The sequence below is a fragment of the Megalops cyprinoides genome, chromosome 16 (assembly GCF_013368585.1).
Source record: "Megalops cyprinoides isolate fMegCyp1 chromosome 16, fMegCyp1.pri, whole genome shotgun sequence".
NCBI lineage: Eukaryota > Metazoa > Chordata > Actinopteri > Elopiformes > Megalopidae > Megalops > Megalops cyprinoides.
In genome coordinates, this window is record NC_050598.1 from 5,160,869 (window position 1) to 5,174,981 (window position 14,113).

The 14,113-nt window shown below is 46.0% G+C and overlaps 1 protein-coding gene across 1 annotated transcript in view; it reads left to right on the forward strand.

The window, feature by feature from the left end:
- Window positions 1-3,685: 3,685 nt before the first annotated feature.
- Window positions 3,686-14,113, forward strand: part of LOC118791150 (probable cation-transporting ATPase 13A3) — a 33,033-nt gene continuing 22,605 nt past the window's right edge. Inside the window, exons 1-3 of the mRNA XM_036548428.1 lie at window positions 3,686-3,933; window positions 10,831-10,912; window positions 13,159-13,285. Of these exons, the coding sequence (XP_036404321.1) occupies window positions 13,202-13,285 (84 nt within the window). The 5' untranslated portion in view covers window positions 3,686-3,933; window positions 10,831-10,912; window positions 13,159-13,201. The remainder of the gene's footprint in view (window positions 3,934-10,830; window positions 10,913-13,158; window positions 13,286-14,113) is intronic.

The window sequence follows — 14,113 nt, forward strand, 5'->3', positions numbered from 1 at the left end:
AATAGCAATAAGAATGCTCTACAGTGTGCACGCTTTAAAAAAAAAAGCATACATTTTAATTTATTGTTGTGTTTCCGTTATGGGTTGTATTATATTAGGGAGGAGGGGCCTTCATGGTGTTTCCTCTTGGATCTGCCAAATTTTTTATGTTTTGTTTTTGCCTCATTTTTTTTCAAACGATCCCAAACCCTTAAAGACATTGTTTGAACACTTCACAGGTTCCCAAAAACATGTTCTTCTGTTATTTCTGTGTTGTAAAGCCATACAAAGCCTGTCCGACTGAAGCGGCCGGACGAAACTCCAATCCGATGCCTTAAACTCGTTGCACTCCTTAGCTTTTGTTCGTTGAACAGAGACAGAGCTTGAAGAATACGCCGCTAATCTTGATTGAATATTGTGTGCTTTTTTTTTTCTTTTTTTTCTGAAAAATGTCTAGTTTTCTCTCCAGTCTTTGCCGGTTTATTTTGTTGGTGAGCACTGAGACGGTGAGGGTTTTCAAGTTTTCGGGGGGGGGGGGGGGGGGGGGTTTTGGCCGTTTTAGAGCCACTTCCACTCCACCCACACTTCACGCCCGTGCCCAACGCCCCGGTGGCCTGCAAATATCCACGGAACGTTCCTGCAACGCGTGCAGGGGCGTAACGAGAAAGTTGGGGGGGGGGGGGGGGGGGGGGGGACGACCAGGTGCACCTCACAGCTCACTCCAGTCGCTCCTTCCATCCTGTGCAGCCGCCAGCACTGCCCGTCCAGTCCTGTTATTCACATCATCCCTTTCTCACAGCTTCCTTTGAGGGCTCAGAGCGCAGGAATTCCAGTCCGTCTCCTGCCAGACAGGGCATGTCAGGACTCGGCCGTTACACGCCTCTGTGTGCGGGACAAGACACAACAGTTGCAATTTCTGTCTGAACCCTGTCTGAATTCTGTCTTTCCCTCCCCCCATAACATGTGACATGCTCCATGTGTGAGAACATGAACATTAAAAAGACGGAGTGCACGAGCAGGTTTTCTGCATTAGGCGTGCTGTGTTGATGGTAGGTTAACCTCGTTGACTGCAGCAGCTGGTCATGCGCAGGATGGCATTTTGCCAATCGTCCGCGGGTCCCCTCACACACACCCTCTCTGCCCAACGTGAGGACTTTGCGGGTGAATGATAGCTGTCTCCCGTGACACAGCAGATGACAGTTGTAGCAGAGGGATCACCTTTACGCGTGGCCGCGTTTCGGGGCGTGTTCCTGCGAGACCCATAGTACACCTTTGCCGGCACCCGTTTCGACCTAGGCGGAGGTCACGTGTTGCTCTGGGTATCTCACTCAATAACATGGACGAATAGTATTACAAGAGCAGGAAGGTTGTTTTTTCTTTCTTTTTTTTTTTTGTAAAAATAAACTTGAACGAGACAAGCAAGTCATTTTATTTAAGGGCTCAGATTTGTAAAAGCTGAGCACCAATCAGGAGACAGAAAGGGTTCATCTGCTATGTTGAGCACCAATGCACTGTTCTGTACTTAAACGATATGCATGCCATGGTGTAACTGTGGATTGCTCCAAAAAAATAACTTGTCAAAATATTTACTCCAGTACCATAAATGTGCCATGGTTATTACTGTACCATTTATTCACCAATTTGCCTTGGGTTTTTTTTTTTTTTTTTTTGGTCAAACTTGAGTTGTCCATTGCGGTACATTTATTTTCTCCTGGGCTTGTAGGTCAGCTGTTTTGGTTGTTTTTTTGACTGTTACATCAATATTTCTGTTTTATTTGTCATTACTTCTTATTTTTCCAGGATGTTTCTCCTTTTATTTTGTGGAAATATACTTTTTTAAAGAAGTGGCAGTGTAAAGTAATAATTATTGGTAAATTGTGTAAAAATGAGAAAAAGGATTAATCTAATAAATAACTTTTACTAAATGTTCTCGCCTGTCCTTTTTCTCTCCAGTCATCTGAGGGTTCCCATTTTGTATTATTTCTGTTATACTTTTTTTCTTTCGGTAGCATATAGGACTTAAACTGAACAATTTGTCCAACCCTGTTATTATTTCAATGATAATGTCAGATGTCAGAAAATGTCCCAGTATGTGTCGGAGTTCACTTGACTCCCTCTGTTTTGACAAGGACTTCAGGATGCTCAGATTTTATCTGACCAGAGGCCAAGCTTCCGATTGCTTGACAGATACAGTATACGGCCCCCTCCCACACCACTTTTCTCACAGTCCACAGCGGAAAGAAACACAAGTCCTTTTCCTGGCACTAACAGTAGTTCCAGTAAATTTTGTAATACTGGACACCACAGTGGAAAATGATAGTTTCATCTTGCTATGAGTTCTTAGTCATCTCTTAAGTTTGTTCTGCTCAATGACTACTTGCCTGCAGTCTGAGAGCCCCCCTTACCTTAACCATGGTGACACATGCAGCTAATGGAGTTCTTCTGTGTGTTACCTGCTTTTGTGTCCCAGGGAAACAGGAAACCTTCAGAGATGTTGGGTGTAGCTCCAGAAGCTTCAGTTCAACCTCCTCAAAGCAAAGTAGTGGTGCAGATTTGTTTTGTTGTATTTTATTTGAAAGATTACTGCAGAGTGAATAAATGTGACAGTCATTCGGAAACAATGTGACTTTCCTCTGTGCACTTCTGTGAAAATGTAACATCTGTTTTTGGGGGGGTTTTTTGCAAACAAAAGTACACAAAAATCAATGACTTATCTGAACAAAAGTGCATGGTTGATGTGTGACTTTTTAAAATCAATTGTTATTATAGAATTAACGCAATACAGTGCAGTATTATTCATTTTAATGCGAAATTGGAATTTGAAGCAGATTTTGGGGTTTAGCCCATAATGTGTTGGTAGCACACGCACAGCTAGTATGAAGATAAACTCATGGATTCGGCATTCTCTGTCCTTTTAACCTTCCACTCGCTACGCATTGCAGCGCTGAAAGACAAAAGTGTTCATGGCCATCAGTTAAGCGTAAACGCAGCCCGGGTCCACTAGCGCTTTCGTCATCTGGATGGGCTCACAGCTGACGCCGTTGATAAGACTGGCCAATCCATGTACTGTAAAGATTGCCGCATATGCGCAATGTCTGTTCTATACTCAGTGCCCGTGAACAAGCACGACGTTTTAAAGTCAGATTCAAGTTCCACTGTCCCAAATTTGATCCAGTAACGCTCAGGCCGGGCGAACGTTACACCAAACTGTATTACTTCAAAACTGGGCTAAAACAATAATACTACTCTGGTATTTGGAGCAGGCTGTATCAACAACACTAATATTGGTGCAGATAATTAACGGTAGGCTATACTGATTGCGGTAGCCTACAGCGCTACATAGAATTTTATTGACTGAACTAGCCACACCCCCTGCTGTTTGTACATATGTATTACATTCAATGTTGGATATGGGTACCTGTATAGCAGTGTACAAATTTCGTTTTCATATGGCCCCAGCTGATTCTGTTAAAACATACATTATTAAAGCGTGGACGGAAAATACATCATTCAGCCTACATTAGAATAATGAAAAAGCTGAAACACTGAATTCGCATATGACGTTTCGTTAGTGCGTACAAATATGTGATGCTGTAGTGAGCCGTTGGACTACATTTTTTCCCCGCAAAGCGATAGAGTAATAATAGAAAAACTACAATTCCTGAGATGCAGCTGCACTCGAAATGCCAACACTTCCTTTGCGAGCTGTCATTTGGCATCAGCCGTGGTCCGAGGCGAGTGAGGATACAGTAGAGGAGGACCACTCGGGCGGCACGGAAAACCAGACGGGGGAAAGCAACAGAAACAAGACAGACTGCGACTGCATATAAACGGACCCTTCCGAGCCCAGAGAACATTCGCTGACCATTTTCAGCCTAAAACCTTGTTTCTCTGGCCAAGACGTCCCGACAAAGAGCTCACGAAAGAGGAGATGATATGTTGACCCATACCCGGGTAATTACCGATGCACAGCCGCTAGCTAGCTAGGCAGATATCTGACGATGTGGCGAATGTGTTTATACATGAAATAAGTTATTTCAGGCTATTTCACTGATATCTTGATTTGGCGCTAACGCTGCTGCGTATATCTTTGGATTTATCGGTCGGTTTTGCAAGCCTAACGTTTGGTTATCAATCACGCTGGTGTGTGTAGGGAGTAGCGCGCCTTGATAATTCAAATACCTTTCCGCTACAAACATCGCCGCACTGTGAACGCGTATGGATGTAAACATTCAGGGAACCGTGACATTATGCGTGCTCTGGGTCTGCATGACACGCTGTAGCGTGCTGGCTATCAGGCTAACCCGAGCTAGTCAGCTGAATTCCGTGAGACAGACAGGTTTAGTCTGTTTTCGGCAAAGGTTAGCTTTGTGTTACTGAACCATATGGACTTAAGACAGTGTTTCTCTTAGTCTGTTCCTTTGTATACATTTTAATGATTCTGTTTGTTTTAGCAAGCCAACTGTATACTATGTCGTACGTTACTGTACTTGCACTTTAGTAAGAACGTTAGGATGTAATATGAGTTATATGTGGATTGGCGTCAACGGTGTGGTTAAACTGGGTATACATGCCGTAAATATAGTCCTTTAGAGTTGTCAGTCCTCATGTTATGTGGCAACACTCTTGCAAGACGTACAAAACTCTGGTGGTGTGGTCATCATCACAGTCACCTGGTAGCAAGTGCAACGCCATGCCAAACTGCCCGTCAGCACTTGGAGACCTTGCATGGGGGAGAGTGGTGTGAGGTTGTGTGTGTGAGTGTGTATCACAGGAGAGCAGTTTCAGCTCTGTATGTCCGTGGGGACCAACTAGCTTGGTGGGGAGCTGGGCAGAGGCATCACCCTTTGGAGCACTGCTGACACAGCATCCAACAGAACCCTCACTGAGCAATGTTTTCTCTCTCTCTCTCTCTCTCTCTCTCTCTCTCTCTCTCTTCTCTGCTCTCTCTTTCACTATCCCTCTCCCTCTTTCTCCCCCATCTCTCCTCCCTTCTTCCTTTTCCGCCTCCTTTCCCCTCTTTCTCTCTCCCCTCTCTCCTCCACTCCCCTTTTCCCCTCGCTTCTCCCATCTCTTTTCCTCTTTCCTACTCCTTTTCATCACCCTCTTTCCTCTTTTTTTCTTTTTTTTTTGGTCTTTTTCCTCCTTGTCAACTTTGTTTTTCTTAAACTCATGGACAGCATTGATATATTTGTGAGAAAGTGGGTAAAAGAAGGAACTATTTGTTCTGTGAACACAGAGGAGGTGTTAGGGTTTATATGACCAAATTTGAGAAAGGCAGTTCTTAGTGTCTTGTCGTCTTTCTTTTTCTTTTTTGCTTTTGGCTATATTCCACTTTGATTAATTCCACTCTTTAGTGACAGTTTACAAAGGGCTTTCAAAAGTCAGACACCCTTCCTCTCTTTCCCTCCCTCCTCTCCTTTTGCCAGTCCTCTCTGTCTCTCTCACCCTGTGCATGCCTGTGTCCCCACTTTGCCTGCTAAGCGATACCTCCACCTCACCTTACCCCGTGAGGCAGGATCCCTCCATCTATTCCCTGGGACAGTCGGCTTCTGTGGTTTTTTTTGTGTGTGTGTGTGTGTCTGCATCTCCCTGTCCCGACTGCGGGAAGATGTATCAGACACAGAGAGCTTGCATACATTTTTATTATTATTTGTTTTCGGTAATTCAGTTCCACTCCTGAGCTGCTCCTTGCCCTCTATGTCCACATTACTCTGTTGATTACTCTTCTGTCTTTTCCGTGCTTCTCATTCAGGAAATCTGTCATTTTGACTCAAATAAGCAGACTTGATTGTTGCCTTAACTCATAAACAGTGAAGATGATCATGAAGATCATCATGATCCTGTGATGTAATGTATTATTACAATTTACAATTAGTAACAGTTAAAAGAATATTGTACCACTAAGTAGATATCATTACATAATATATAATTTCACATTGTGTCAGACAGTGCACTGTAAACATTGTAATGGTAATGTAATGTAATTTTTTCATTTATCAGGAATAAAAATCGGTGTAGTGTTGCTTACTCACACCAGGAGGTCTGCCCATTAGGGCTTCATTTGATCAGACTTGGTTGGTTATAGTTATAGTTATAGTTATAGTTGAGTGTGTGAGGAAGTCGGTTGATGCTCCTCACCAACAAATGAAGAAATGGAGTAAAGTTTTACCTTCACATTGATACAATTAAACAAACAGTTTTGGGGACAGGTGAGTGCTGTCAGTGTTTGGGCTGTACCCAGTTCAGCAGTGTGATTTTGTAAATCGTGTGGTATGGATGTTATGTAAGAATGACCAGGTCATGGAAGGATGACGTGGTGCAGACAGAGCTCTGGAGGCGGCACTTTGTCGACAGGGAGATGCCGCGTCATGGCAACAGCGTGACAATGCCCTGGCAACATGTGACGACATCTGCTGGGTTGCTGTCGGCAACAAATGGCGCCAAACGGTGCCCACGCTGAAGAGGGAGAGGACGCCATGTGGCTGACAGGCTGGCCGTAATTTGATGGCGGAGGTGTGCGGTTTCGCTGATAATGCCGGGACGTTGGCTGTTAGCTGGGTCGCCGTGGCGGCGCCGACCCACATTGGTTAGCCGGGGAGGAATGCGAATGTGAGCGCTAAGAGGATCACCATCAGCAGCTCCGCTGGCTGTGACCTGCATTCTATTGAGGGGAACAACAGAGGCGAGGGGGGGCTGACCAGTCCACCCCCCTCCCCACATTTCTGGACTTTTACATCATTTCTAACAGCAGAGAGACCTGTGGGAGGGCAGCTGTGGAGCTTTGAACTTCCGACTGATCCATGGGGAGCACTGAGATTACCCCACACATGTAACGATCCCTGAATTTGCTGCACTGGTTCTGGCTCAAACTTACACTAAGGCCCCACTGATGCAGTGCAGTTCCTTTACATTACTTTTGCCAAACTCAATCCAGGCCCTGCCCAAGCATTGGGTCCGTAGGCTTAGATCGCCACACTCACGGAAAGGATAGGCCTAGCTCTGTGTGCATGTAGTGCCACTGTAAGTTATCTTTTTTCCCCAAATATATGCAGTGTGTAAAAAAAAAAAAAACAGGAAGCACATGTAATGTGGGAAAAAAAAACTATTGCATTGTTTTTGAATGGTTATAACTTTCTTTTAGTTAAAAACTGAGATAAATGAGGAGTTAGGAGAATGAGAGATTCCACTTGGAATTCCAGTTACATATCTACAGTTGTGTTTGGTCTGATTCAGTGGTTGGGAGGTACAAAGCCAGCAGGAATGCAACAGAACAGCCAGTGCATTAATTACCTGCTAAGATCCTGACACCTCAGTCGGTGTTGGTAGAGGTCAGCAGAGGAGAAGTGCAGCTGTTAAAGAGCGCTGCTGCGTGCAGGCCGCACAGAGAGCATCAGCAGAAGGAGGAGTGCTGTGGTCAGCATTACGCTGGCGCCACTGACTGCGCTGCAGCCACACTGATACAGCAACACTGAGACACGCTGACGATCACACTGACACAGCGACACTGAGACACGCTGACGATCACACTGACACAGCGACACTGAGACACGCTGACGATCACACTGACACAGCGACACTGAGGCACGCTGACGATCACACTGATACAGCAACACTGAGACACACTGACACAGCAACACTGAGGCACGCTGACGATCACACTAACACAGCAACACTGAGACACACTGACACAGCAACACTGAGACACACTGACGATCACACTGATACAGCAACACTGAGACACGCTGACGATCACACTGACACAGCAACACTGAGACACGCTGACAATCACACTGACACAGCAACACTGAGACACGCTGACGATCACACTGATACAGCAACACTGAGGCACACTGACGATCACACTGATACAGCAACACTGAGGCACACTGACGATCACACTGACACAGCAACACTGAGGCACACTGACGATCACACTGATACAGCAACACTGAGGCACACTGACGATCACACTGATACAGCGACACTGAGACACGCTGACACAGCAACACTGAGACACGCTGACGATCACACTGACACAGCAACACTGAGACACGCTGATACAGCAACACTGAGACACGCTGACGATCACACTGACACAGCAACACTGAGGCACACTGACGATCACACTGACACAGCAACACTGAGACACGCTGACAATCACACTGACACAGCAACACTGAGACACGCTGACAATCACACTGACACAGCAACACTGAGACACGCTGATGATCACACTGATACAGCAACACTGAGACACGCTGACGATCACACTGACACAGCGACACTGAGGCACGCTGACAATCACACTGATACAGCAACACTGAGGCACGCTGACGATCACACTGACAGTAATACTGAGACACGCTGACGATCACACTGACACAGCAACACTGAGGCACACTGACAATCACACTGACAGTAATACTGAGACACTGACAATCATACTGACATATTAACACTGAGACACGCTGACACAGCAACACAGACACGCTGACAATCACACTGATACAGCAACACTGAGGCACGCTGACGATCACACTGACACAGCAACACTGAGACACGCTGACACAGCAACACTGAGACACGCTGACGATCACACTGACATATTAACACTGAGACACGCTGACGATCACACTGACACAGCAACACTGAGGCACCTTGACGATCACACTGACATATTAACACTGAGACACACTGACAATCACACTGACACAGCAACACTGAGGCACACTGACAATCACACTGACACAGCAACACTGAGACACGCTGACAATCACACTGACACAGCAACACTGAGGCACACTGACAATCACACTGACACAGCAACACTGAGGCACACTGACAATCACACTGACACAGCAACACTGAGACACGCTGATGATCACACTGATACAGCAACACTGAGACACGCTGACGATCACACTGACACAGCGACACTGAGGCACGCTGACGATCACACTGACACAGCAACACTGAGGCACGCTGACGATCACACTGACACAGCAACACTGAGACACGCTGATACAGCAACACTGAGACACGCTGACGATCACACTGACACAGCAACACTGAGGCACACTGACGATCACACTGACAGTAATACTGAGACACTGACAATCATACTGACATATTAACACTGAGACACGCTGACACAGCAACACAGACACGCTAACAATCACACTGATACAGCAACACTGACACAGCAACACTCAGACACACTGACAATCACACTGAAACACCAACACTCAGACATGCTGACAATCACACTGACACAGCAATACTAAGCAAATTCATCAACTCTCAGATACAAACACTGGCAGACAAGGCGACACTGAAGCATGCTGGTAAATGAACAGCCTCATCAGCTTGCAGGTATCAACACTAACAATCACACTGATACACTGACATTCACACTGTCAAATGAACAGGTAGACAGGTAACAAGCACACCAACACAGACACACTAACAGAAGAGCAGACTCATCGAGTCCCAGATAATTAACAAACACTGACACCCCCACACTAAGACACACTAGAACAGACTCATGAATTCCCAGGCCTTATCAGCCGAACACTCAGAGTCATAAATGCCAAAAATAGCAAACACACTGACATACTACCACTAACACTGACAAACAGTCAAGCTCAGCTCCCAGACACCTATGCACCAACAGTGCTACATTAGCCAAAAAACTGACACATCACCTCCCAGATTACTAACACTGACACTCCAACAATGATAAATGACCAGAATAATCAACTCCCAGACATCAACATTAAAAATCACACTGACACCAACACTCGGACACACTCACAAACAAACAGGATCATCAACTTCCAGACATCAATGCTATCAAAACACACTGATCAGCTCTCAAATACTAACTCTTACATTTACTTTGACCCATCAAACCCCGAATGTTTATACTAACAGAACTTACACACAGCAGCATTCAGGGGTAAATGAATACAGGCATTCACAGAGGGTCGTCACTGTGTGTACCTGGTACACTGACACGGCTGCAGCACTCACATTGATATGAATCAGCGTATTGATATGACTCTGTTATGCTGTGTATACTGTAGCATGTCCGGGACAATATGATGCTGCCTCTCTTATCATAAGCTTGAAGGTGCTGGAAGTGTGTGTTGTGTGTATAGGTGTGTGAGTGAGAGAGATTGTGCACTTGTGCGTATGTGTGTGTGTATGTAAGTGAGAGAGAGATCGTGTGTTTGTGTGTGTGTGTGTGTGTGTGTGTTAGTGAGACGGATCCTGTGTTTGTGTGTGCGTGTGTAAGTGAGAGAGGGATCATGTGTTTGTGTGTGTGTGTGTGTGTGAGTTCGAGGGGGATTGTGTGCTTGTGTGCGTGCACGTGTGTGTGTATACGTGTGTGTGTTAGTGAGAGAGGGATCTTGTGTTTGTGTGTGTGTGTGTTGGTGTGTGTGTAAAAGTGAGAGAGGGATCGTGTGTGTGTGAGTGTGAAAGGGATTGTGTGCTTGTGTGTGTGCATTTGTGTGTGTGTGCACGTGTGTGTGTGTGTGTGCGTCTGTGTGCGTGTGCACATGTGCGTGTGCATGTGTGTGTGTGTGTGTGCGTCTGTGTGCGTGTGCATGTGCACATGTGCGTGTGCATGTGTGTGTGTGTGTGTGTGTGTGTGTGTTGGTGTGTGTGTAAAAGTGAGAGAGGGATCGTGTGTGTGTGAGTGTGAAAGGGATTGTGTGCTTGTGTGTGTGCGTTTGTGTGTGTGTGCACGTGTGTGTGTGCACGTGTGCGTGTGCATGTGTGTGTGTGTGTGTGTGTATGTGCATGCACACGTGACTGATTGACCTGTGTCCCGTCTCCCTTCAGCTGCTGCTCAGACTGCCCCAGTGTAGCAGGGTGTGGAGTGTGGACCGTGGCCCATTCAGCTGACACTGTAGCACACACCGTGGTAAGTGTCTCTCTCTATTGGCACTATAACACACACCATGGTGAGTGTGTGTGTCTCTCTCTCTGACACTGTAACACACAGTGGAGAGTATCTCTTTCTCTGACCCTGTAACACATGTTATGGTGAGTGTCTCTCTCCCTCCCTGATAATGTAACACAGTGACACAGTAACACACACTACTGTAATTGTCTCACTTCCTCTCTGACACTGTAGCTCACATCATAGTGAGTGTCTCTCTCTCCCTCCCTGCATCTCTTTTGTCTCCTGTCTGTGCCTCCATTCACCTGCCTCTCTGTCCTCTCTTTCTTCCTCAGATTCTATCATCCCATCCAAGTCTTCTCTGCATCACACTCTCTCTGTCAGCCCTCTTCTCTCTTCTCTAATTTCTTGTGGTTGTTCCTCCTCTCCTCAGATTCAATTTTAAAAGAAGCATGTTTAATCATTTCTGCTACTGCTACGTCACCCTGTATAGACTTTTAAATCAATTTGCTATCATATTAGCCGGAGGCAGCTCAGATGTGCAGTGCCCAAGGGATTCTTATAAAGAGACAGTAGCATACTGACAGAAAAGAACAGGGGAAGTGGATCTCAGGCTGGGGTAATGAGTGACAGCTAAAACACTGAGCAACAGCAGTCAGGGCACAGGCACGGACTCAAACGCAGACCGGGTTCCCAGGGGTTTTATTGGAATCACAGGGCAAGTTCATGGTGGCAGAACAGGCAGCGTCAAAAGACCAGGAAGGCAGTCTGAGGCAGAAACAAACCAGGAGCAGGGATCAAAAACAGGAGCAGGCAGAGTCAAAACCGGGGGCAGGCAGATCAGGCAACCAAGGCAGGACGGCAGGCAGGGACGAGGTAGGAAGTCAGGCAGAAGTCAGTACGGGAACAATAACACAAGTAACAAGGCAGGTACGTAACAGAGAAAACACTGAGACGAGCTGGCAACAAGACAGAGACAACCAGGGAATATAAAGGGCTGGGCTGACGGGGAGATGGGATGCAGGTGGGCAGGCAGGCAGGTGGAGGCCATCAGGAAATCAGGTGGGCGGGGACAGGGCGGAGAGCGGGGCAGGGCTGGAACACATGGGAACTGTAAACAAAAGCACATGGACAACACTGAGAGACAGGGAGAAACACCAAAGCAACAGCTGGGGGGCCGAAGTACTGACAACAGCACACTCAGAGTGATCATTACCTCTTCCAGACAATCATTCACTCTGATGTCATGTCAGCGAGCACTCAGGTGATATTACAACATATTATTCAACCATATGAGGTCATGATGAGAGGATTAAACTCACTTGCACACTCATGTTTGGTAGGCCAGGGTGCATGCCTTATCTAGGGCAAAGGGAGCCAAAGATTCCAGTGATGTTACAGCTAGCACTACACTTAGCACTGGAGTGAACAGGAATTATGCAAAGCACAACTGTACAGTACTTTGCTAATTCAGGTTAATATTTTTTTGGCAGAAGGCTTAAGGGACCATGTTTTCCCTTACTGGGTTAGGGATGCCTCACTTTTTTCACTCTAGATCTGTGGATTTCAGTTTCTGACTGGATATGGTGCACCTGGTAGTGGGAGAAACCTCAAATATTTAGGGACTGTGGATGTGACCGAAGCCATAGCAAGTGGAGTGGACAGGAAAAAAAGAGCTGAAACAGAATTGCATTGCATCACATTAGCTTGGCAGGTGCTCTTATTCAGAGCAACTTACGTAGTTTACTTGTCACACATTTATACAGCTGGGTATTTACCTGAGTAATTCAGATCACGCCCTTCCCAACAGTAGTACCCTTACCAGGATTTTAACCAGCAACCTTGGGGTCTCAGCCTCTCCTCTTTGGCACTACATCACACTGCTGCCCAATTTAAGCAGCACACTGCTTGTTAACTTATGCAGAGTTAATTGATTTGGAGCCAGCTGGGTGTCCTCTAACACCACACTGCACGGCGATTACATTCACACTGTATTAGCGCCGCGCTCGTGTTAAACGCTCTAATGAGATTACGGTCAGATGGGAGTAATCTCGCTCGCGCTCTCTCTCTATCTGTCTCTGTCTTTCTCTCAGTGTGAGTTTAGTAAGCTTTATTGGCATGATGTATTACCAGACCAAACCAAAAAAATGTTCATACACAGAATGCTTAAGCTTTAAACAGAAATAAAACAGGGAAAAGAGCATTTAACGCCACCAGGCGCAGTACTTCATTGGCATGTTCTCTGTCTCTTTCCTCCTCTCTCTCAGGGCTCTGGAGCTGGAGTAGGAGGGAAGTCCATCGGAAGGAGAGATGGAGAGAGCGGAGAAGGAGAGGTGGAGGGAGGCGGAGAGAGCGGGGGCCCAGTGCGTCAACCGCGGGGAGGAGGAGGAGATGGTGAGGCCCATGCCCATCCATCCATCCATCTCTCCATCCATCCGTCCACGGGGCCAGCTGTAGTTCATTTTTCCCCTCCACCTCCTTAATCTGCTCCGTGTTGCTGTCACAGATCCCCGTTAATCTCCGCTCTAATGCGGCCTAATTCCTCTCCCAGTTTTTCTCTCACTCTTTCACTTTTTAATTCCTCCCCTCAAATTTTCCTTTGAGACACGGCTATAGACACACAGTATATATTGTGTGTGTGTATAACCAAAAGAAACTGAAGAGTTGAAATTGTGGTGGTAGTTGTACTAGGAGCAGATACATCGTCTGTAATTTACTGTTACATGGTAATACTTAACCTCAGAATGGGAGAAATAGAGCTGAGGGGTGAGAAGGAAAGAGAATGAAAACAATGAAGAGAAAAAGAAAGAAGAGAGAGGGAAAAGGGGAGGAAAGAGAAGAACTTGGAGGAAAAATGGAACTCATACTGCACTGCCACAGCCAAATCATGAAATGCATTCTTAAGGTAGATTTCATTAATAGGACTCTAATGACCTCTTTTCATTACTGTTGTGATTAGCTGAATTGGTAGCAGGTAATAATAATATATCACCTTTATGCTATTGTGACGTCACAATAGTTGATCTCACAAGCGATAGACCAAGCCATTTCAATTCACAGGGCCTCTGTTCAATCAGAGTGCACATTGTCACTGAGGAGAATGGGGCTAGCCCTTAGCACCTCCTCTCAAAATTAAGCAGGGAAAAGCAAGAGGGAAGTGAGAATTAGATGGAGAGGGGGAAGTAGAAGGGAGGAAAAGAACGTAAAAGTATGGTTGAAAAA